This window comes from Lepus europaeus, chromosome 4 (assembly GCF_033115175.1).
Source record: "Lepus europaeus isolate LE1 chromosome 4, mLepTim1.pri, whole genome shotgun sequence".
Lineage (NCBI taxonomy): Eukaryota > Metazoa > Chordata > Mammalia > Lagomorpha > Leporidae > Lepus > Lepus europaeus.
Window position 1 is genome coordinate 150,586,852 of NC_084830.1, and position 24,695 is coordinate 150,611,546.

The window sequence follows — 24,695 nt, forward strand, 5'->3', positions numbered from 1 at the left end:
ACGTGCAATGCTTAGCAAAAGGCCAGCTATTAACCACAGCCAACGTGCTACGGACATTTCTCTGAGTTCCCCAGATTGCAGCCCCACCAGCCTCCCCCGTCTGGCTTTCATTAGCCCATCGGCGGAACAACAATCTCTCCCCTCCCTGTGCCTGTCGCCTGTCTGTGGCGACCGGTCTGCGCTTCTAGGCCAGCTCCTCCACCCAGTCCACAGCTCGAGGCCTGAGGGCCACTGGCCTCGTTCTCAGGCCCTGGCCTGCCCCCACTGCCACCCGCCTGCTCCAACGACACTTCCCAGACCCATTTCAACCCAGCCCTTCCGCGTCAGAAGCTTCCCCAGAGCCAACCACCCGTTCCCCCTCAGCCTATCTCACTGTGAAATCCAATCCAGCTGGGAAGGAGCGGTTCGCGCGCTTTCTCTGTCCACAGACGCATAGCTGTCCGCCCCGGGGCCCTCGCATACTGGGGCTTCCGGTCTTTGACGCCAATCGTACTGGGACTTCCGGTCTTTGACGCCAATCAAACCACAGCCCTGAGGCGGGCCGTGTGCAGGTCACGTGATGGCACTGACCTCTGGGGCTGGGCTTTCCCTCACACAGCATCCTTATCTCCTCCGAGAGCTCCAGGGCCGTGATGGCGGCCTCTTGCTTAGCGATTGCCAAATCGGTTTGCAGCTTTTCCACTTTCTTTTTGTGCTCCAGTTTCTGTAAATAAATAAATAAGCAAGTAAATAAGTGTTTCCGTCAGAGGAGACAGACACACCGGCAGAGCAGAAGGAATGAACGACACCGGAATAAACAGTGGTTTGCAGCGCGCCGAGATGGAGCTCCTTGCTTATCTCCACGCATTGCTGTCTGAGCCCTCGACCATGAAAGCCCACCTTCTAAAGCACAGCATCTTGTACCCCTGCAAGGGCTTGCACGTGGATCTGAACCCTGTGCAATGCTTGCCTTGGAGAAAAACTCTGGTTGCCAGTTAGCACTCAGCACTTGGGAGCTAACGCCCAAAGACATGAGGGCTTTTTCCAGGTTGTACGGAGACTTGTGATCTAGCCCAGCCTCGATTCTGGGTCATTTTCCCTCCAATAGTTGCACGTGCCTTGCACCCCAGTGAACTCTGAAGTGTGTGGTGTTACCAGCGATGCGGATGTGGCCTGATACTCTGCGATCCGTCTCGGGGAAGGGGTTAAGATGAACCGTGAAGCCCAGGAATGCTGAACTGTTACTAATCTGACTTCCCGGGTCTAACCCTCTGGCAAACTACCTTGGAAGATTATTACATCCTCAAAGGATTCATCTTGAGACTTCCAGAAAGCTCCTTTTATGGATTTCAAAGTGAATTTGAGCAAACATAGGAGTTCTCTGCAATTTTGGAGGAACCGCCTCTTGGGAGAAGTGCAGCCCTGGAACTTTCCTGTTGTGCTTGGGCTTTTCCACTGCCACACTCACCTTGCCCAGGCTCCCTGGGCTGCTGATCAGGACATCCAGGAAATGAATGGCTAACTCTGCTTATCCAACCGACATCAGGAGATAGGGAAAGGCATGGTTTGTGGCGTCTGAAAGGTTATCATGGTGCGGCAGCAAGGAATCACCCTCTGCTTTCAGAGTGATAGACCAGACCTCCTATTTTTAAAGACGGGCTGTCTCCCTCTCTGGGGCCCAAAGCACCGAGATAAGGATTTCACTGCAGGGAACTTGTTAGCAGGCACTTATTTTGCAATTTTGCAAAGGAGAATGGAACTTTTTTAAAGGGAGTTGGCAGATCCACCCAGCACAAGCCGAGGAGGACTGTCCTGAGCCAAAACACAGGTGCGGGTCTTAGCAGGTAGTATTCCTGAACTCACTGCATGCACTGGTGTGTCAGGTGCTTAACAGCTGAGTGTCACCAAGACTGACAAGGTCTCTGCCTCCAGGCCACTAAGTTCCAGCGAGTTCCCTTCTCTGAGTCTCCATTCACCAAAATCCTTCCTAATCCAGTCTCCCTTGTAAATTACTGCAGAGAGGGACTCAACCGCTCAAGAACTATGTCTGTTTGATAGCTGTGTTTATTGCAGGGAATTGTAAAACGGTTTGAATCAGTCCGTGATTATCTCATCCATTCCAGACCTGCAGCAAAGCACCGGGGAGGCCAGCAGTGGTCATCTATGACCTTTCCTGATGCTTCTTCAAGACTCTTCCATGCTCAGGTTTTTATACTTTCCCAAGATTTGAAGACAGTAAGTGGAAGGGAAGACACAGAAATGAAAATTGAGAAGGGAGAGGAAGAAGGAAAGTATGGGGCCGACGCCACGGCTCACTTGGTTAATCCACCTGCAGCTCTGGTACCTCGGGTTCTAGTCCCAATTGGGGCGCTGGATTCTGTCCCGGTTGCTTCTCTTCCAGTCCAGCTCTCTGCTGTGGCCCAGGAGTGCAGTGGAGGATGGCCCAAGTGCTTTGGCCCCTGGACCCGCATGGGAGACCAGGAGGAAGCACCTGGCTCCTGGCTTCGGATCAGTGCAGCACGCCAGCCATAGCAGCCATTTGGGGGGTGAACCAATAGAAAAAAGGAAGACCTTTCTCTCTCTCTCTCTGTCTAACTCTGCCTGTCCAGAAAAAAAAAAAAAAAAAGGAAAGTATGGCAAGATGGGTTCAAAATACAGTGTGAATTATAAGGATCAAAAGTGAACTCATAATGATAAGCATGGTGAGGTATTAAGCATTAGGTTTACTGCAAAGAGCAGGTGACGCTGAAATACATACAAAAGTAAGAGGGGTGTTCTGATGGAGGCGTGAAAAAATATGTCATAAACTCAAAGTGGCAAAGATGCTAATTATAAAATCTAGCTGTTGAATATATGGGTATTCACTATAAAATTATTTCCTCTTTTCCATGTGTGTGGAAATTTTCATTATAAGATACTGGGAACAGAAAGATCTAAGGTTTTGTTTTCTTATGTTGATCATCCTCTAATTCCTTTTCTAAAAATACATTTACTAGTTTATTTTTATCTACTTGAAAGGCAGAGAAAGAGAGAGAGATTGGAGGTATCTTCCATCTGCCAATTTCTCCCCAGATGCCTGTAACAGTCTGGCCTGAGCCAGGAAGCTGAAACTCCACCCAGCTGTTCTCCTTGGTGTCAGGGGACCAAGCAGCCAAACCATCATCCACTAACTCCCAAGATGCATTAGCAGGAAATGACTGGAAGCAGAGTAGCACAGACACAAATGAGCACTCTGAGATGGGATGCAGGTGTCCCAGGTGGCAGCTGAACCTCCTATGTCACAATGCTGGCTCCATCCTATAATTCTTGTTGTATGGCATTTTAAATTCTCAGATCATATCACAACTATTCATAAGCAGACAAGTATTTTTTCTAGAAAATGTCCTTAAATTAAGTACTGACAGTGAACAAAAACAGTAAGTGTAATTCGGTGAGCATTGATGGGAAGTCACTAGGAGCTGGTGTGGTGCCTGTCATGAAGAAAAAGACTTAAACAGCTGCATTTCCATTTTGATGGAGTAACTTGATTATTAGAATGTAGGGACCCAGTGCAGACACAGAATTCCACAGTGTCAGTTAAAAATCTCAGTTTTATGGTTAAAAACAAATTTAGCTCTTCAAAAAAAATTCTAATTTCCAGAACACCTTTTTTGTCTCTTTCCCACAGCGATGATGTGTTCTACAGCTTCTTGTTGTTACAGTATGTTTGTGTATTTGCCATACGATCTGAGAAAGAAATGAAGGATATTTGTTTTGGAGAAGAGAGTGAGCAGGACAGTCCTGAAAGCTATGGGGCTATTCAACAGGAGAGGAAATGGAGACAGTGTTATTCCCAAGACATCATGGAGAACAATGGGGAGAAAACACAAAGAGGCAGATTTTGGCACAAAATCTGACAACGTAACCTCCAACAATGAGCGCTCCATCCATAACAACATGGGACGTGTCTTGGCAAAGAGCTCCCGCTGTGGGAGCCACCAGGCAGCCTGCAGTCGCCTTGGGGACCTGGGTGAGGAGGTAGCTGGAACTCTGGCTCTGTCCCAGCTCTTTCCACCACTGGCATCCTCGAGCCCCCTGGGACACAGCACATGCTTGAATGGATGCCTCAGCCATCTTAGCCTCCAGAGGCATTCAAGGACATGTTAAAGAGCATCCGCGTATTTGTGAGAAGTTGGACAAGATAGCCAAGAAGACCTGTGAGGCACAACGTGATTTAAAATGTACCAATCATTCTCTAGCTACAAAGGTAAGAGGAGGGGGAAATTAAATTGAAATTGAAAACTGAGGAAAGGACCTAGATTAGTTGCCTAAGGTTTCTGTTGGAAACTTTTGGTTACCCAGATACATTCTATAATAGTTTAACATCCTTGCCCCCCCCCCTTTTTTTTGTTTTGTTTTCTCCAGACAGAACTTCTGAATGCTATTAATTCATAGCTTTAACCAAGCCCTTGGGGCATTCTGAAAAATTCAGTTTGCCAACATGTTTTTTATTAGTCATAGACATCAAATGATTTCAGCAATGATAATATTTTCCTTTGCTTTTTTGGCATTCACTTGCCAGGCAACCCAAGTGTTGTACTTGAGTCTCATGGAGTCTATTATGGTCTCCTTGGTAACTAGTAACTCTCCTTGGTGATCACTGGAAGGCTGGGAAGGCTTTGCAGCTTGGAGGTAAATGCCTATTACTTTGCTTGTTTCCTACCTCTCCTACAGGGTGAAAAGGGAGAGGAAATCATGAATTTGTGCAATGTTTTGAAAAGGAAATATCTCTCTGTATCATATTGTTGAATGGCTTGCATTATAACAAGTCAATGAGCATTAGAAATAACCAGGGAACTATTTATAGAAGAATTTCAACAGAGAGGTGCCAGCACTGTCTAAAATTTCTGATTTTTCCACACACTTTGACTCGGGGCCTCGGTTTATGAGGCTGGGCTTTGTCACTCGCCGGCCAGGCACATGGTCTCCCCAAGCCTTAGAGCCCACTTTCTACAGCTATTGTGGTCTCAACTGACGTCCCAGACAGATGACAGTATCCAGCTTTAGGTTTGCAATATGCTAGCTGCATCTGTTTTTGTCACTGTCCCTTAAAGCACAAAAGGAAAAGCTCCAACCCATCACACTCAAACAAGCAAGTGTCTTTATGAAAGATGATGTCACATTTTACCGAAAATCAAATTTGTACTTAATGGAATGTGAAGTTCCTGTGTTCTTTTTCTTTCTTTCTTCTTTTTTTTAAAATTAAGTTTTCTGCATGATCGCATAGATCGGCTTGTCTCTTTGTACGGGTAGACAAAACTTAATGTTCTGAAAACAGACATGCAAATTGCCTTGATCCAACCTCTTGCCAGAACTGGCCCCAGGCCGAGGTGCAGTAGGCGGCTCCCACACAGGATGACGTGAGAGCACTGGTGCCCCACCACATCCTACCCTGGGTAGCTCTGTCTTGGGTCTGCCAGGGCACAGACCTTCTGCTTTATGTAAAATCCACCCTATCCATCCCACTCTTGTCACTTAGAGAGCACATATGACAAAGATGGGGTTTTGTCTCAGGGGTCACTGATCAAATGCTTGCTAACAAAAGGCAAGAAAATTTGGTTTGAATATATGGGGTTCATGTAGCTCCCTCCTTCCATTTCTCTTCTAAAAACCCAGCGTGAATAATGAAAGTAATAAAAATGGAAGTAGGGGCTGGCACCTGGTGATGGTTTAAGTTGTCACTTATGACACTAGCACCCCTATCAGAGCACTGATTCAAGTTCCAGCTGCTCTACCTTCATCCAGCTTCCTTCTAATGCACCTAGGAAAACAGCAGAAGATGGCCAGAGTACTTGGGACCCTGCCACCCACTGGGGAGAACCGCATGGAGTTCCTGGCTGCTGGCTTCAGCCTGGCCCAACCCCTGCCATGGGGCCATGTGAAGAGTAAACCAGCAGGTGGAAGATCTCGATCTGTCTGTTACTCTGCCTTTCCAATAAATGTAAATCAATCCTGGGGCCGGTACTGTGGTGCAGTAGGTTAATCCTCTGCCTGCAGTGCTGGCATCCCGTATGGGTGCTGGGTCTAGTCCCGTCTGCTCCTCTTCTGATCCAGCTCTCTGCTGTGGCCTGGGAAAGCAGATGGCCCTAGCACTTAGGTTCCTGCACCTGCATGGGAGACCCAGAAGAAGCTTCAGGCTCCTGGCTTCAGATCAGCAGAGCTCTGGCCATTGCAGCCAACCAGAGAGTGAACCAGCGAATGGAAGACCTCTTTCTCTCTCTCTCTGCCTCTGCTTCTCTTTGTGTGTAACTCTATCAAATAAATAAATAAATATTTTTTTAAAAAGTGACAGAAGCATTTGCATAGTATTTTGCTTAAAAATCAATTTCACATCTCTTATTTTGTTTTATATTTATAATATCCTCAGGAAAATCTTTCAATGGCCAAGGATGTCAGACATGTGCTCATGCCTTCCCAGGCCACAGGAGGCTGAGTTTACTCTGTGCAGCACAGCTGGCTTCACAGCCTGAACCTGCCCGCCCAGCAGCCACTGCTCATCAACCAGCCGTCATTGTCATTCCTGCGACTGTCTACAGTGATGGGGATGCTGAGCTGCGGAGGAGTTCAAGTGGACTTAATCCTGGTCAAACAGTGAACAAGCAGCTCAATGGACTTGAACCAGGGCCTTTTGACTTCAGAGCTGATTTTCCTTTTCATTGGCAACATGAAGCTCTATAATTGATAACATCATTAATTTGTAAAGTCACTTAAAGGTAACCTAGAAAGGCAGTGTAACAGCGTCGGTTGTGAAAGGTTACTCTGAAGTGTGATGGTGAGGCACGCACAGCAGGGAACCAGGAAATCAAGGGAAGTTTCCATGAGCTCGGCTGAGTGGGAGCCGCACTGTGTGCTGGTCTCTCCCCTCGTCTCTCCTGAGAGGCTCCTGCACTGATTCCGGCGACTGTGTGGCCGTTTTATTGAGTCATCTGAAGCAACAGATACACAAACTTTTCTTAAAAAAATCCCTGAATGGAAAACAATCAGAAATGTAACACATAACTAGGTCTTATTTCACATGATGAGGCCACAGGGAACCAGATAATTCAAACCCTCGGGCCTCAGTAACCTCAGTCCAGGAGTCTGGCCTCGCAGGGTCACTGGGAGCCCCACGTGACCCAGAGAGTCAGCATCTGGACATCCGCTCGGGCCCTCCTCACTCCTCCACAGTAGCTCTCCCATCTGAGCACCAGCTCGCCTTGTTGTATGTTACAAAATGCTGAAAAAATGCATTGTAATTGCTCCCAAACCCAAAAGGTTTGAGACTTCTAATGAAATGAAAACAAAACCTTAGTAATTAAACAAACAATCTAACTCACTACTGGAGAAGAATTTGTCTATAGTTGGAGCCAAGTTCTTTCCTTCTGTGGGATAAATGATTAGTCCAGTCAGAGTGGAGTCTGCCAGCAGATAGCCTGATTTCTAGGATACCTGTATTAAGTATTTGGTTAAGAGAAATTACAAATTAATACAAGATAAAGAGATAACTTTATACTTGGGGTGAATTCCAATGACCAAGCAGAACTTTCTAACAATAGCGTTGTCCAATGTTGGGGTATTGCCCCTGAAGTACAAGAAACTCCATTTGCCTGTGTATAAAACGCAGGTCATTTCATACGAACAAGCATCTTGGCAACTGAGGTTTTGCTAACATAGAAGAAATAACCTGGATCAAAATCTACTAGCAGAATGGCTTCATAGACTTAGGTCGCATTCTAATGTCTAAAACCAATCACGTCTGCGATAAGGAGATTCTACTAGTGTGCTCTCTTCTTTGTGTAATGTTGCCTCATCTCTCTCATCTGGTAAACATGCATCAGGCTGACAATCAGAATGTTTGAAAAGGAAAGACACCATAATGCAAAATAAATAAAGTGCGGTAGCAGAGGACAAGATGGACGGCTCAGGGAGGGCCTGTGCAAAGCCAAGGCTGAAGCTGCAGCTACTTCTGGATCACACCCTGAGAACAGAGCGAGCAGCGCCTTGTCACATCTAACAGGGCCTGCTAGGAAGCTATGTTCTAGGCCAATTCTCCCTGGGGACAGAGGACCCGGCCGGCCCAGGCTGTGTATGAAGCAATTTCAGTTTCTCAGGCGCACCTCTGAAGGTGTTGGCATCCTTGGCAAACAGCCGTCAGAACTGACGTGGGCGGGAGGGAACAGAAACCAGGGCAGGAAGAATACAGCAGCAGCGAAGCAGGAGTCCCAGGTCTGCTGGCAAAGCCCAACGAAGTCCTCTACCATCATTACACAAAGAACGAAGAGTCTTTCTCAGCAGCGACTTTCTAATTGGGAAGTTCCTTGTTTTCTCTCTGTGCCTAGTTCTCCCTTTGAACTTGACTGGAGGCTGCCTCTGGAAAGAAACCAGCAGCCACCGGCCATCTGTGACTTGTCTTGAACCATAAAGCAAAGGCATGTGTTCGAGGCCTGGAAAACTGAGTTCCTAATGCACCAAGGTGCTTAAATCATCTCAGGCTTTTCTTTGTGGGTAAAGATAGTCTAATTAAATTAATGTCCCAATATATGTTCTTCTCTATCAGAAACCCTACTCTGTCCCCCCAAAAGTGAAACAGTAGGCAGCACAGGCTCTGGGATTCTAAGAGGAAGAAAGCCCAGGAGAGAAAAGGAACATGTTAAGAGGAGAAGTGACACTCATCCAGCATGAAAGAGCTTTGTGCACTCCACTAGAGAATTAGAAAAGTGAAGTAGGAACTTTGCTGTGTTATGTATTATTTTCCCATGAAATGTAATATTCAAAAAATTGCTTTCTTTCTTATTGTAGAGTTGAAACAATTTCGCAGTTGAGATGTCTAGGTTTAAAGTGAAATAGGTGGGGCCAGAGCCGTGGCATAGCAGGTAAAGCTGCTGCCTGCAATATGGGCATCCCATATGGGCGCAGGTTCGAGTCCTGGCTGCTCCACTTCTGATCCAGCTCTCTGCTATGGCCTGGAAAAGCAGTAAAAGATGGCCCAAGTCCTTGGGACCCTGCACCCACATGGGAGACCCGGAGGAAGCTCCTGGCTTTGGATCGGCGCAGCTCCAGCTGTTGCAGCCATCTGGGGAGTGAACCAGTGGATATGGGACCTCTCTCTCTGCCTCTGCCTCTCTGTAACTCTGCCTTTCAAATAAAAAAGAAAAAGGTGAAACAGGCATTGGCATTTAATCCAGCAGTCTTGTTACAAGTGAGGATACCCACATCCTAGGTTGGAGTGTCTGGGTTTGAGTCCTGGCTCTGTCTCTGACCCAGCTTCTTGCTAAAGGGCACCCTTGGAAGTAGCAGGTGCTAGCTCAAGCCCTTAGGTTGCTGTAACCCACATGGGACACCTGGGTTGAATTCCAGGCTCTCGGCTTTCCGTCTGGCCTATCCTGCCTATTGTGGGCATGTGGAGAGTGAACCAGTGAACCAAGGATTTCTCTCCACCCATCTCTCTCTCGATCTCTTGGTCTTTCAAATAAATAAAATTAAATAAAATTTTGTAAAAAACAAAAATGAAAAGAAATAAAGTGAAATGTACCTGATCTCATATAAAATGTATTTGTTAATAGTAAGAGTGTATGTACGTGTGTTAAAAATAGCTTTGTAGCATGATGTCAGTTAATATTGCTATTGATATTATTATCTTTTAATCTTCATTCTTTATATGTGGGACTTTTTGAGACAGTAAATGATTTTTGAAAATATTTATTATTTATCTGGACGTCAGAACAATAGAGAAGGAGGGAGAGACAGATCTTTCATCTGCTGTTTCACTCTCAAAATGACTGCAATAGCCAGGGCTGGGTCAAGCTTAAGCTAGGAGCCGGGAACTCCATGTGGATCTCCCACACGGGCGGCAGGCACTCAGATACTTACGCTGTCATCTGCTGCCTTACCAGGTGCATTACCCGGCAGCTGGATTGGAAGCAGAGCAGCTGAACCTCAAACCAGCTCTCCAGAATGGAATGCAGGTGTCTCCAGCAGCTCCACCAGCTATGCCACCGTGATGGCCCCAGTAACTGCTTTTTGGCAGTGAGCCAACCACATGGCTTCATAGAGAAGTAATATGTGTAAAGTTGACTAACACATAGCAGCATTCAAATGAATGATTTGTCACTTCTTTAGTTGGTCAATTGCTTTAATCTAGCATATATCTGGAATGAAAATTAGTTTGATAGAGTTCAAGCATCTCAAAATTTCTCATAAAAAATTAAAAATTCCCCATTGGATTCACTGCAACAGTTATTTTGATGTAGGATCTTAGAATGCATATGGAGAATTGATCAGAAATTAAAGTTTCAAACTTGGCTCCTAGCTCAAGGTGTGGTTTCTCCTTGTGGGCTCTTCTATTGAAATGGAGTGTTAAACTCACTGGGCAATATCAATGCAAGTAATCAGAACAAGCTGATGAAACACAGATTTTCTTCCTTGGGGAAGTCAGAGAACCAATGATGCACACCCACACCTGCTGAGATTAAACACTTTCCCCAGAACCTCAGTGTTCCGCTGTTATCATTGCCCTGTGCATTCTCCATTCCTGTTTATCCTTGGCTCAGGTTCCTTTCCTCACATCATGCATGAAGTACTACCCACCACAGTAAGGGGATACCAAATGGCAAAAAAGACTCAGGGGGCCAGTGCTGTGGCACAGCAGGTTAAAGCCCCGGCCTGTAGCACCCGCATCCCATATGGGCTCCGGTTCTAGTCCCGGCTGCCCCACTTCCCATCTGGCTCCCTGCTAATGCACCTAGGAAAACAGCAGAGGGTGGCCCAAGAACTTAGGGCTGTGTACCCTGTGGGAGACCCAGAAGAAGCTCCTGGCTTTTGGCTTTGGATTGTCTCAGCTCCAGCCACTGCGGCCACTTGGGGAGTGAACCAGCAGATTGAATACCTCTTTCTCTCTCTGCCTCTCTCTGTAACTCTTTCAACTAAATAAAATAAAATTTTTTTAAAAAGACTCAAAAGGGACAGTAGTGCCAAACAAAATGCTGCCCTACCCCTTTCTTAGAAAAGTCTATTTCCTTGGGGGGCTAACGGCACAAAGCAAAGGAGTTGATTTTCAAATCACTACAAACACAGGGTCCTCACAACCATATAGCTCTAACCCAATGACCCAAACTCAACCACTTGGGAGTTCATTTGCCCATGAGATACAAGACCTTGTGGGTCTCATTTCAAAAGATTTCGCACTCCCTTCCAATTCTGTTTATATTGGTGATATTTCATGAAGGTATACTGAGGATGAAAGTATGATAGAAGACTCTGAACTCTCATTTTATCTAGCCTGTGACTATTTGATGACAAGACAACCACTTCTGCAGGTCTGAACCAAAATCATCCCTTGTTGCTCTTAGCTAAAACTTTATGATCTAATGATCGTTAGCTTAAACTCTCCCTGCAGCTTCCCGCAGTTCCTGTTCTGGACCCCTGGGACCACTTACACCCTAAGTCTTTCAAAGTGATGGGAGAAATACTAGTGATTTTTCACACCTGGAGACTTGTTAACTAGCAGGGTCAGTCCTGCTCCATGAAAGTAGTTCAGCACTGGAAGGATCTGAAACTGAAGCAGTATTTGCCACCCAAATCCAGTCTCATTCCTCAAACGTAGCATTCCAGCTGTGACTTACGGTACTTTGTTATCTAAGTCTTACGGTTGTCCACTATTTAGACATTCTCTTGCTCATGTCATGAAGTCACATTTCCTAGCCTGGGAGACAAGAATTTTGGAATCTATATACTTTTTAAAAAATTAATTCATTTATTTAAAAGAGAGAGAGAGAGAGAGAGAGAGAGAGAGAGAGGAGAGAGGTCTTCCATGTGATGGTTCACTTCCCAATTGGCTACAACAGCAGAACTGCCCCGATCCAAAGCCAGGAGCCAGGAGCCAGGAGCTTCTTTTGGGTCTCCCACATGGGTGCAGGGGTCCAAGCACTTGGGCCATCTTCTACTACTTTCCCAGGCCATAGCAGAGAGCTGGATCAGAAGTGGGATGCGGGCACTGCAGGCCAGGGTGTTAACCTGCTGCGCCACATCACCAGCCCCTGTATAGTTACTTTTAATGATCCTTTGGACAAGAGTTTAATCGCAGAATCTGGTATTTTATGTGAATTGGGTTACAGGCATGCCAGGTGGGGTTGTAAAAGGCATGGCCCAATAAAAGCAGCATTAGAATTGTGAGAAGCAGGTGAAGAATCTCAGAGGGAGGGCAAGGTGTGGTGGTGATGCAGACTTCCGCAACAGAGATATTAGCAAGTTTCAGACTGCATATTTTAGCAAGTCTAAACAAACGCCCTTGATACAAAACACATCATCAAATACAGAATGTCTCTGATTCTGGAGGACTCCATGGGGATCTGTCTGTCTCCCTTATTCACTGGCTAGCAAGGTGCCCTAATCCCATTTGCGTCTTGCACTGAAAAGATAACATATGCATGTGATGTCCCACATGGAGAGCTTTAATTGGATCTCATATTGCTGTGTAGTAGACCTCTAAGCCTCTTCCCACTAACACACCCTCATCTCTGAGATGTGCGACGATAAAAGGCGGGGAGGAGAACATGTGCACTTGGCTGAAAGCCACTTGCCTCTTCTCTCATGAGTGACTTGTGTTGTCACCTCTCAGAATCTGAGATTGTTAAGATTTAGGGATAATCATCTAAGTTGATCATACATTTCCCAAAGCAGGCAAGTGGCCAGTTGCTATTTTGGTTCTGACAGTGAAAGCCTTCAGGAGCCATATTTGATCAGTTTCAGTTTGAACCGAAACACTCAGGTCCTCCTAAGAGTGGGAGCAACCCTGGAGTGACAGGAGACTGCTCTGATGTGGAAATGGCAGAGGCTCAGGGAAGCATCCTTTGAATATGCCAGGCTGAACCTGATCCCCCCTGACCCAGCGAGCCTGACCCAGGGCCAGCCAAGCTTCTGTGAAACTAAAGCTTAGGAGATGTACAACAAATAACGACTTCTTTGTCAAACAGGAATAGATGAATAATATACTCCCTAATTCTGCTCAAATATCATGTGTCCAAGTCAAAACTGACTTCTACTTATTCTAACGAAATTCTACAGGGCACTACCTAAACTGAGAATGTCAAATACTCTCAAGTGCAAAAAAGCACACTTAACTTTTCAATTAGATGACATTTTTCTTTCTAATTGTGAAAAATGTATAATACAGGGGCCGACATTCTAGACCAGTGGGTTAAGCCGCAGCCTGCATGCCAGCATCTTGCATGGCACCAGTGTGAGTCCAGCTGCTCCACTTCCAACCCAGTTGCCTGCTAATGCAGCTGGAAAAGCAGAGGAACATGGGCCAAGTGCTTGGGCCTTGCCATCCACGTTGGAGACCTGGAGGGAGTTCCAGGCTCCTGGCTTCAGCCTGGCCCAACTCCAGTTATTGCGGCTGTTTGGGCAGTGAAACAACAGATGGAGGATCTCTCTATATATACATAACTCTTTCAAATAAATAAATAAATAGATCTTAAACCAGGAAAAATGCATTTCTAAGTATACAAAACAATAGTGTTAAGTATAGGCATGTTGTTGTGGGACCGATTTCTAGAACATTTTCATCTTGTAAAACAGGGTCTCTACACCCATTAAACAAGTTCCTGCTTCTTTCTCCATCCAGCTCCTGAGAACTACAATTCTACTTTCTGTTTCTATGAATTTGAGTTACTCTGTGTCCCTCACATAAGTGGAATCACACAACACATGTGTTTCTGTAATCAGCCTATGGCATTTAGCATAAGCTCCTTCAGGTCACTTCATGTTGTAGCACATGTCAGCAGGTCTTTCCTTTTTAAGGCTGAAGAATACTCCATGGCACATGTATACCACATGTTGTTTATCCATTCATTCATAGATAGACAGTTGCTTCTACCTGTAGGCTATTGTGTCGAAGATATCTCCTGAAATAGTGATCATGGTAGTATAATAATTACAATACTTGCCTTGTATATATGTGCTCCTTAAACATGCAAAATTATTAGGTGCTAATAAAATTCTTTCTAGATAAACTGAAACTTTTCATCTATTAATATATAAAGTCACTCTCATTTCCCTACAATATTTATTTCTGTTTTTGTTGTCAGTCAAGCCATATGTTGTCTAAAGTTGGGAGATATTTGGAAGCCATCTCAGATGTTATTACATGGTTCTAGTAAGGCAATTCCCAGGATACATTTCTCTCTCTCTTTTAAAGATTTTATTTATTTATTTGAGAGGTAGAGTTACAGACAGCAAGAGGGAGAGACAGATCTCTGGTTCACTCCCCAAATGGCCACAATGGCCAGAACTGGGTCAATCCGAAGTCAGGAGCCAGGAACTTCTTCTGGGTCTCCCACATGGATGCAGGGGCCCAAGCACTTGGGCCATCTTCTACTGCCTTCCCAGGTCATGGCAGAGAGCTGGATTGGAAGAGGAGCAGCTGGGACTTGAACCGGCACCCATATGGGATGCCGGCACTGCAGGTGGAGGATTAACCTACTGTGCCACAGTGTCGGTCCCACCGCTCTTCTATACTAGGTTTTCCTTTTCTGTCTGATTTAGGAGTTACTTCCTTTTTTTTTTTTATAAAGGAAAAATCTCTAATACTGCCATTGTAACTTACAATTATTTTATTTGGAGATGCAAAATCCCTCTGACAAGGTCAAGCTAGGATCATCAGGCAAACATCACTCAATGCATTAGCCCAAGGTACATTTTGAAAGAACACTCAGTGGTACTTTGAAAAAAACACAGGAGAAAATTATTGCCTGACAAGCTCATTCAGCAGTGAGTATCTTTCCTTTATCCAGTTTCAAGAGTGTTGCTCTATATTTGACATTTGCACATCAGAACCACCTGAGGGCTTTTAAAATTTATTTTGTGTTCTTGAAAGACAGAGTTAGAGACAGAGAGTGAGAGTGTGAGAGAGAGAGGTGGGGGTCTTCCACCTGCTGGTTCACTCCCCAAATGGCTGCAGTGACTAGAATTGAGCTAATCCAAAACAAGGAACAAGGAGTTTTTTCTAGGTCTCTCACAGGGGTGCAGGGGCCCAAGCACTCAGGTCATCCCCTGCTGCTTTCCCAGGTGCATTAGTAGGGAGTTGGATCAGAAGTGGAGCAGCTGGGACTCAAACCAGCGTCCATATGGGATGCTGAGACTACAGGCCCAGGGCTTTAACCAGCTGCACCACAGCGCCAGCCTCCTGAGGGCCATTTTAAAAATGCTTTTGCTTGCAGCATTTATAGATTGTTTCTTCTTGTTCGCATTAAATGTTTTTGTGCAAAGAAGGAAGAAAAAGGCAAACTCAAAAAGTGTGGCTCCTCTCCCTCCCCTGGACAGATTATCAGCCTATCTCTTAAAAAACCTAATATGCACTGCTATTTTTCAAAGCAAAAAGAGAACATGACTAAGTGTAAAGCATTCTTCTTAGCCTTTCTTATGTCTTGATCTGTTGTTAACAGGAATAAAACTGCTGGAGTTAAATTATTCCTATTGTGCTAAAGAAAATAACAATTCAGATTGCACAATTTTAAACGATAACTCAGCTGTCTTTTCAAAGAGTTGTGTTATTGTCTACAAGACTATTTGCAGTCTTTCTTCAGAGCAAATTCTAACAGCTAGCTTTAAATTATTTAAAAAATAGAAAATTATGCAAATCCTAGTTTTGGGGTTTTTTATATAGAAGAAAACAAAACAGGACCAAAGGACCTTCTTCCATAGTATTAATTGACTGTTTCTTCCTATTTGAGACTTAGGTAGTATCATTAGTATTCTGGATTTCAGGAAATATGTAGTATACTGTTTTAAAACAACATGTTCCCACAAACTGTTCATACAAGCACAGCGTTGTAACTGTGTAAATGAAGCCTCAGTTACAGTTTTGCCTTCAACACAAGATATTCATCACAGAGCATCGTTCCCATCCGAGAACAGAGCCAGCTGCTCAGTCTTTGTGGCAGTCTCACCTTTGTTTCTGTAACCCGAGGCGTGTGTTCCAGAGAACAGTGATATTTATCTGGTCCAGTGACCTTGGTGATAACAGTCATGATTGAAAACTGCTTGTGTGCCTGCGTCGCGGCTCACTAGGCTAATCCTCTGCCTTGCGGCGCCGGCACACCGGGTTCTAGTCCCGGTCGGGGCACCGATCCTGTCCCGGTTGCCCCTCTTCCAGGCCAGCTCTCTGCTGTGGCCAGGGAGTGCAGTGGAGGATGGCCCAAGTGCTTGGGCCCTGCACCCCATGGGAGACCAGGAGAAGCACCTGGCTCCTGGCTTCAGATCAGTGCGGTGCGCCGGCCGCAGCGCGCCTACCGCGGCGGCCATTGGAGGGTGAACCAACGGCAAAAGGAAGACCTTTCTCTCTGTCTCTCTCTCACTGTCCACTCTGCCTGTCCAAAAAAAAAAAAAAAAAAAAAAAAAGAAAGCTGCTTGTGGCAAGCTTAAGTCAGCACTGTCAGCAGATTTTTGTTGTTATTATTATGTTATTTTCTTGGATCTATGGAATAGCTGTAATAACAAATACTTAAACAGCTATTTTTTGTCATTAAAAAAAATCATACTCTGGCCTTTTTTTTTCTCTCCTTACCATTGTTACTCAGATCTTTTAAAATTCCATCCCAAGTCCAGAAAATACTAATTATAAAGACTGATGACCAAGCAGAAGTTATGCATCAAAATGTCACCTCATTGCTCTGGCCAAAGACGGACTCTTCAGGATATAACTCCTCTCTGCAAAGCATTTCCCAACCTCCCTTCTGAAAGAAGACCCAAGGCAGAGCGGCCTTTCCTTTCTGTTTCCTATTGATGAATAGACTACTTGGAGAAAAAAGAGTTTAAATGTGAACAGAATGTTTAGGATGGCAAGGTTTGATGGGCATTTTCAGTACTGTATTTAACAACAACAACAACAAAAATAGCACGACTAGGAGCCTTTCACACTGTCTTATGTTTTATGTGGTCGGTCCATAAAATTCCTTTTTTGGTTTATAAGAATTTCCATCTAACAGAAAAAAATGCTGTAAATATTTATAACAAATTTTTTAAGCCAGGCCAAAAAAAGAGAAATATTTTTTTGGGAACAAGTTAACATATATAAAGTGGTTTTATATAAAACATCAATTGTCTTGAATATTTTGATAAGCATCAGTACCAGCTTTCATTTGTAACATGGTTTGTGGCATTGGAAGAAAAGGATTCTGTGGTTGTTGAAGTGAATTGTTATAAATGCAAGGAGAGGCTGGCGCCGGGGCTTAACAGGCTAATCCTCCACCTTGCGGCACCAGCACACCGGGTTCTAGTCCCAGTTGGGGTACCGGTTCTGTCCCGGTTGCTCCTCTTCCAGGCCAGCTCTCTGCTGTGGCCCGGGAGTGCAATGGAGGATGGTCCAAGTGCTTGGGCCCTGCACCCCATGGGAAACCAGGAGAAGCACCTGGCTCCTGGCTTCGGATTAGCACGAAGCGCTGGCCGCAGCGGCCATTGGAGGGTGAACCAACGGCAAAGGAAGACCTTTCGCTCTGTCTCTCTCTCACTATCCACTCTGCCTGTAAAAAAAAAAAAAAATGCAAGGAGATGATAAAATATTTAAAAAACATATTTGCTGAAAAAAATGCATTTGCTCAAGCTTCCTGTCAATCTGAACAAGAATTCTGGTGCATTTGGCATGGGACTTTCATGTGTTTTTTAAGCTGTTGAGTTGTTTCTGATGTGCACATCTGTAAAAGTCATGAGTGTTGGAGGTGCACCTACTCAGGCCTGTAAAAGCTGTCTCATGGGCTTGGTGAGCTTGAGGATGCCCTTGTATGCATGAATTCATCTGGCAAGCACTGAGAGCTTGTTAGGGGACCAGGGACACCTGCAGCTCCAGGAAGCTGAAAATGGGGAAGGTTTTGGTGAGACCGTGGTCTCTCACATCCCTGCCATTTTTTGGCAGATGGTCAATCTGGCTTTACAGATAGAAAGATGATTCAAATCAAAGAAGTCTCACATTTGGAAAACCATAAACATAGCAGTGCTATTAAGAAATTTGTGGAGTATATCAGCTTCCTCTCAGAGTGAACAGGAAGGGACAGCAATCAAAGCACCAAACCACAGCGAGCTGGCACTCTGTCCCTCTCTGAGTTGGTGGAAGCGCCCCAGTCCATCTCATTTTTATTTTACAAACACAACTTGTTTGAAATTCCGTGCAGGTCAAAAGAGTGAAGGGAAATTGCCATACCTGTTTTTTACAGTCACTGCAAGGCTCAAAGTTACTGCAATGAATTCCTTAAGTTTCAAAGAAATTTAGCAGGCACGTTCTAAGCCCTTTGCTAATTCCATCAACAGAAGAGTAATCTGAGGCAGGTGCCTTGATGTCCTCTCTGACCTGGGCTGATTCAGTGCTTTGTGTTCATCAGGAGTGGGGAGCCAGGACAATGGAAAGAATACTTTTAAGGCAAATTCCTTCTTTTTAAGAAAGCTTTAAAACCATCCTTTTTTTTTTTTGCTTTAATAATCACCCACATTTTTTTTTTAAGTCACTTATGCTTCTAAATTGCTTTAAATCTGCAGCTAACCCGTGTATGCTTACACACAGACACAAACATGCACACACTCCAGAAAGGAAAAAGTAAAAAAAAGTCTCAAAGACTTTAGCCGGCTAGTCCAATTTTTGTCCATCACAGGGGGAAGAAACCTTATAGTATTTTGAAGTGCTCTGTTATTCAAAACGTGAAAAGAAGGAGTTTAGATTTATTATCTGCAAAGGGAAGTATAGTAACTAGAAGTGTTTGAGCATTTGTATTGTTTCTGTTTGTATTTTCTATCTGTATCTGGCATCACACTGTACCTATGAGGGAACTCCAAAGTTTCTGGAAAATGGAATTAAAAGGTGAGTTTGGTTTGTTGCAGAAAAATTTTGAAATCCATGCATATGCAGGGTCTCAACAAGTTCAAAGAAACTATGTGATTTATGAACAAACCATACATATATTTCAAGATTTTTTTGTACCAAAGCACACTGTCTTTTCATTCCATATTTGCACATTTTTAAGTATCATCATATTTTTATGGAGAGAAAAAATATTGTGTCTAGATGCTTTTCTATTACTTTGCTCAGCAGCACTCACAGTTTTGTGATGGGTCTCTTCATGTTACCTTCTGTAATGTTGTCAGTGGACATAGGGCTGTAAATTAGAGCAGGAAAATTCTCCTGGAAGTGGTGTTTAACCCAAGAATGTCCTACAGGTGTTTCACAAGAGCTGCGTGTTTCTGTCGGGTCCATTTTTCCAAGCATATCATCTACTGAAGAATTTGCTATGTGTTTTTCTCACCTGGTTAACTTTCCAAAGCAGACAAAATTTTGAGACCAGAACTCATGAGCAAGAGTGATTCTTCTGAGATTCTTAATAGTTTAGTTCAACAAATACTAATTGAAGATATAAATACTAACTGAAGATACATGCCAAGCTATAAGCCAGATGGTAAGTAAATAAAGCAAAGATAAAAACGAAACTCTTTCCTGTGTGGGCTCGTGTTTTATGAGGGGGCAGATAAATGATATACTGCCAATATAATATTAAAAGACAGGGTATGTGCAGAGTGTTCTGAGAACACAGAGGGGAGGTCTTCACCCTGCCTGGGGTCCCAGGAAGGTTTTCTAGGAGAGCTACTGCTTGAGCCGAGTGGTGAAACAACACTCAACCAGACAGGTTAGGAGAGATGAATACAAGGGGGAAGTCAGTATGTGAAACATTGAGGTTGATCAACAGTGTTTTTCAGGTAAGACAAATGAGACACAAAGAAGAGAGAAAAATATCAGGAGAAAGGCCAGCATTGTGGCACAGAGGTCAAGCCATCACCTGTGAGGGCAGCATCCCATGTGAGCACTGGTTCAAGATCCCGCTGTGCCACTTCTCATCTGGCTTCCTGCTAATGTCCTTGGGAAAGCAGCACAAGCTGGACTCCTGTCACCCATGCTGGAGACCTGGAAGAAGCGCCTCGCTTAAGGAAAAGCCCCAGCCACTGCAGCCATTTGGTGAGGGAACCAGCGAATTGAAGGTATTTCTCCCTTTGTCTCTTTCTCTTTCTCTCTGTAAATCTTCCTTTCAAATAAATAAATAAACCTTACACAGAAAAAGCAAGAGCGATGAAGGCTGGTCCATGGATGATCGTTTGTATAGTTCTAAGTAGTTTGGGTTTTTATCTGGTAGAGAACAGAGGAATTTAAGGCCTAGACAGACACATGCTATAGATCAATCACTCGGGTGGCGTGAGTAGGTTTTGAATCTTAAGAGAGAAGGTCTAAATGCAGAGATTTCGATCATGAAAGGATTTTGCTGGTCCAAGTGAATTGGAAAGTGGAAGTACAGGAATATTTGGGAAGGAAAATTGAAGTGGAGTCACTGTGGCTGAGTGTGTGGGTGGTGGGCGAACAGGGACACGATGAAAGGGAAGGAGTGGACTCCATAGTGCAGTGAGTCTTCAACTTTCACGAATAATTTCCAAACTTGCGAGTGTAAGAATTACCTCATGCATTTGCTTAACAAGTCCTAATGGTCAAGCTGACAGATTGGAGTGATCTGGGGGAAATTGCCTTTATACAATAGCCACACGGTCATACAGAAGAAATACAGGTCTAAAAACATGCATACAATCTCCAAAGCACAAAGTGAAATGTCTAGGTAATAAAAATGCAAGGGGAACTCAGAACAAGTAACTTTGAATGGGCTGGGAGTGTAGCAGCCTATACTGTATTATGACCAGACCTAGAACTTAGGGGCAAGTTGTATCGAGAAGCTAGGAATCGAAGTCAAACCTTGAAGGTCTTGCACACGGTAAAGAATAGAAGCGGGGCTGTATATTTTCTGTTTGTAACCTTCAGCCAGGAAGAAGCTTCTTACTTGAGGAAATAGTCACTAAAAACAACATCCAATTAACTCAGAGGTATTACAAGAATGCAGAAGATGGGTGACAAAGGTGACATCCTGGAGGAGCGTGAATCCCAAGACAATGGCATGTGTGGTATGTGTTTCTGGTCCTCATGTACCTTGTAGTGCAGAAACCATGACTGCAAAATACATAAAAACTGATGTAGAAACACTGAACTACGAAGGGTCCCAGGAAAGGCAAACTTGGAACTAACTACTGAGAGTTCTCACGGAAAATAACTTCTGCAGGTGCTAAACTCACAGACTGAAATTACAGAGCAGAGATTTATCCACTTGCCATGAAAAAAAGGGATTTGGTGTACAGAAAAAGAAAAATTCATACCCAGGAACAATGAAAAAGAAAGTTTTTAATGTTTATATATACAGGCATCGTGGGGGAATAACAACACGTATGAAAAAGAACCAAGTAAAAATTTGAGAATTGAAACTATAATAATTAAAAATACATATGCAGGGGCTGGCTCTGTGGCATAGTGGGTAAAGCCACTGTCTGCAGTGCCAACCTTCCATATGGGTGTTAGTTCAAATCCCGGCTGCTCCACCTCCAATACAGTTCCCTGCTACTGGCTTGGGAAAGCAGTGGAGGATGACCCAAGTTCTTAGGCCCCTATACCCACATGGGAAACCCAGAAGAAGCTCCTGGCTCCTGGCTTTGGCCTGGCCCAGCTCTGGTCATTTTAGCCATTTGGGGAGTGAACGAGGGGATGGAAGATCTTTCTCTCTCTCTCTCTCACTTGCACACGCGCACGCTCTGCCTCTACCTCTCCTTCTCTGTAACCATGTCTTTCAAATAAATAAATAATCTTTAAAAAAAATATGGAAAACTATAGAAGATAGGGAAATGACAAGAAGCATAGTAAATTGGTAAATGACCTTGGGGAAATCATGAGAAGCCACAGAAATAAAAAGATTAAAACTTATGGACGAACACTGTTATGGAGTAGGAAGGGGAACCTGAGGACCAGTGAAAATTGCAGAATGGATGTCTTTTTTTTCTCCTTTTTTTTTTTTTTTAACCAAATAGTGACTACTGTCAGTTCACAGAGTGAATGAGCCTCTCTTGCACTCTACATCCTTAATAAAGAGTTCCCACCAATGGGCAAACCCCTCATGCAGAGACATGGGAAGTATTTATCTGTGTGGGTTTTTAAAAAATTAGTTTATTTGTTTAAAAGGCAGCATGAAAGAGAGAGAGTGTGTGTGTAATCTTCCATGTGCTGGTTCACTCCCTAAATGGCCACAATAGCTTGGTCCTTGCCAGGCTGTGGCCAGCAGCCAGGAACTCCATTCTGGTCTCCCACATGGATGGCAAGGGGCCATCATGCACTTGGACGAGTCTCCACTGCCTTCCCAGGTACACGAGCAGGAAGCTGCTCAAAACAGGATGCCCGTCTTGCAACTGGTGGTTTAACCTGCTGTGCCACAACACCAGCCCTTGAAGCATTCATTTGTTTATCACAGATCTACTTAGCAATCCAGGAAATACTGCAATAAGCGAGACAATCCCAGTCCCTTCCTTCGTGGCATTTAAAGTCCAGTTATGGAAGCAGACCTAATACAATTACACTCACCCACAGTCAGCTGCCAACCGTGACGACTACAATGCACGCATGGCATTCTGAGAGCATATCAGAAGAGAAGTGACCCCGCTAAGGAAGTGAGAAAAGACTTTCACAGCTGAAGGAAACCTGAGGATGAAAGGGATTAACTGGGCAAAGCAGCGAGAGAAGAACATCCCGGCAGAGGGAAGTGAAGTGCATGTGTAAAGGCCTTGTCATGAGCAAGAGGGTCTGGAGGAATTCCAGTGGCCGCCGGTAGAAAGAACGAGAGGTTGTGGAGGCAGACAGGGACCTGGTGGGTGACATTAGCAGCAGGAGATAGAGTAGGAGATGATTTTTGCAGATGTCTGATATGATCAGATTTTTGCTTCACTATCAATAATTATAGTAATTAATATGTCTTCAGTGCATGCGATTTGTTAGGCAGTGCTCTGGGTGTTTTTTTGTTTTTTTGTTTGTTTGTTTGTTTGTTTTTTGACAGGCAGAGTTAGACAGTGAGAGAGAGAGAGACACACACAGAGAAAGGTCTTCCTTCCGTCGGTTCACCCCCTAAATGGCTGCTACGGCCGGCGCGCTGCGCCGGTCCAAAGCCAGGAGCCAGATGCTTCCTCCTGGTCTCCCATGCAGGTGCAGGGCCCAAGCACTTGGGCCATCCTCCACTGCCCTCCCGGGCCACAGCAGAGAGCTGGACTGGAAGAGGAGTAACCAGGACAGAATCCAGCACCCCAACTGTAACTAGAACCTGGGGTGCCGGCGCCACAGGCGAAGGATTAACCTAGTGATCCACGGCGCCAGCCTGGGTGTTTTATATATATGAACTCTTTACACACACAACAGCCTCATGAGATAGAAACTGTAACTATCTCCACACATGTAAGGAACCAGAGACTTCCAGTCGTCACCCTGCATGATGATAACCGTGTGTGTCAGCTTGGCCAGGCTACGGTGCCCAGCTGTCACATCAAACACCAGTCCAGATGTGGATGTGAAGGTGTTTGTGCATATGATTAGCATTCACAGTCAGTTCACTTGAAATCAAGTACATCCCCCTCCACCAAGTGGGTGGGCTCCAAGCATGTGAAGACCCTACAGCAGAGTGCAGTTTCCCAAAGCTCAAGCAGCTCTACCTCAACACTGCAGTGAAGTAGCCCTGAGTTTGCAGCACACGGCTGCATCCTGCAGATTCACAGCTCAACACCACTGTATCAGCTCTTACCTGAAATTGCAGTTTGTCAGCCAAGCCTAGAGAGCTATGGATTTGAAACTTGCCAGTCTCCACTGTCTTGTGAGCCAACGCCATGACATACTCTCCCCATATATGGCTAAGTACATTACCTGTGTTCTAAGTCTTTGAAAACCCTTGACACCTTAAGTTTCAGGGAAGGAAATAGATTCAAGCAGGCAGAATGGATTCAGGTAGACCAAGATACCAGGTAGGCAAAAATTCAATAATTTGGGCATTTTATGGTGGTTCCAGGTTGATGCTGCGAGAACAGGTTGGATTCTAGAGATTTCTAGCAGAACACATCACCAGGATTCAGTGGTGTCTTGGGTAAGCATAGTAAGAATGGGGTAAGTGGGGCTGGCAATGTGGTGCTGTGGGTTAAAGCCCTGGCCTATAGCTCTGGCATCCCACATAGGCACTGGTTCAAGTCCCAGCTGCTCCACTACCAATCCAGCTCCCTGCTAATGTGTGTGGAAGCAGTAGAAGATGACCCAAATCCTTGGGCCCCTGCACCCACGTGGGAGACTAGAAGCAGCTCCTGGCTCCTGGCTTTGGATCGGCACAGCTCCGGCCATTGTAATCATTTAGAGAGTGAACTGGTGAATGGAACATCTCTCTGTCTCTCCTCTCTTTCTACATATATAACTATATTTCAAATAAAATAAACAAATCTTTTTTTTTAAAAAAAATGCAGTTACAGGGGGAGAGAGGGCTTTCTAGGCTTTCTAGGGTATATTTACAAGGAGTTGGATCAGAAGTGGAGCAGCTGGGTCTTAAACTGGTGCTCATTTGGTATGCTGGCATCAGAGGTGGTGGCTTAACCTGCTACACCACAATGCCAGCCCCCACACTACTATTTTTTTTTAAAGAAAACTTTTATTTAATAAAGATAAATTTCAAAAGTACAACCTTTGGATTATAGTGGTCCCCCCCCCCCCATAACTACCCTCTTACCCACAAACCATCCCATCTCCTATTCTCTCTCCCACCTCATTCTTCATGAAGATTCAT

At 44.6% G+C, this 24,695-nt stretch overlaps 1 protein-coding gene across 1 annotated transcript in view; it reads right to left on the minus strand.

The window, feature by feature from the left end:
* Positions 1 to 364: 364 nt before the first annotated feature.
* LOC133758816 (coiled-coil domain-containing protein 192-like) overlaps positions 365 to 24,695 on the minus strand; it is a 136,878-nt gene continuing 112,547 nt past the window's right edge. Inside the window, exon 6 of the mRNA XM_062189959.1 lies at positions 365 to 703. Within this exon, the coding sequence (XP_062045943.1) occupies positions 365 to 703 (339 nt within the window). The remainder of the gene's footprint in view (positions 704 to 24,695) is intronic.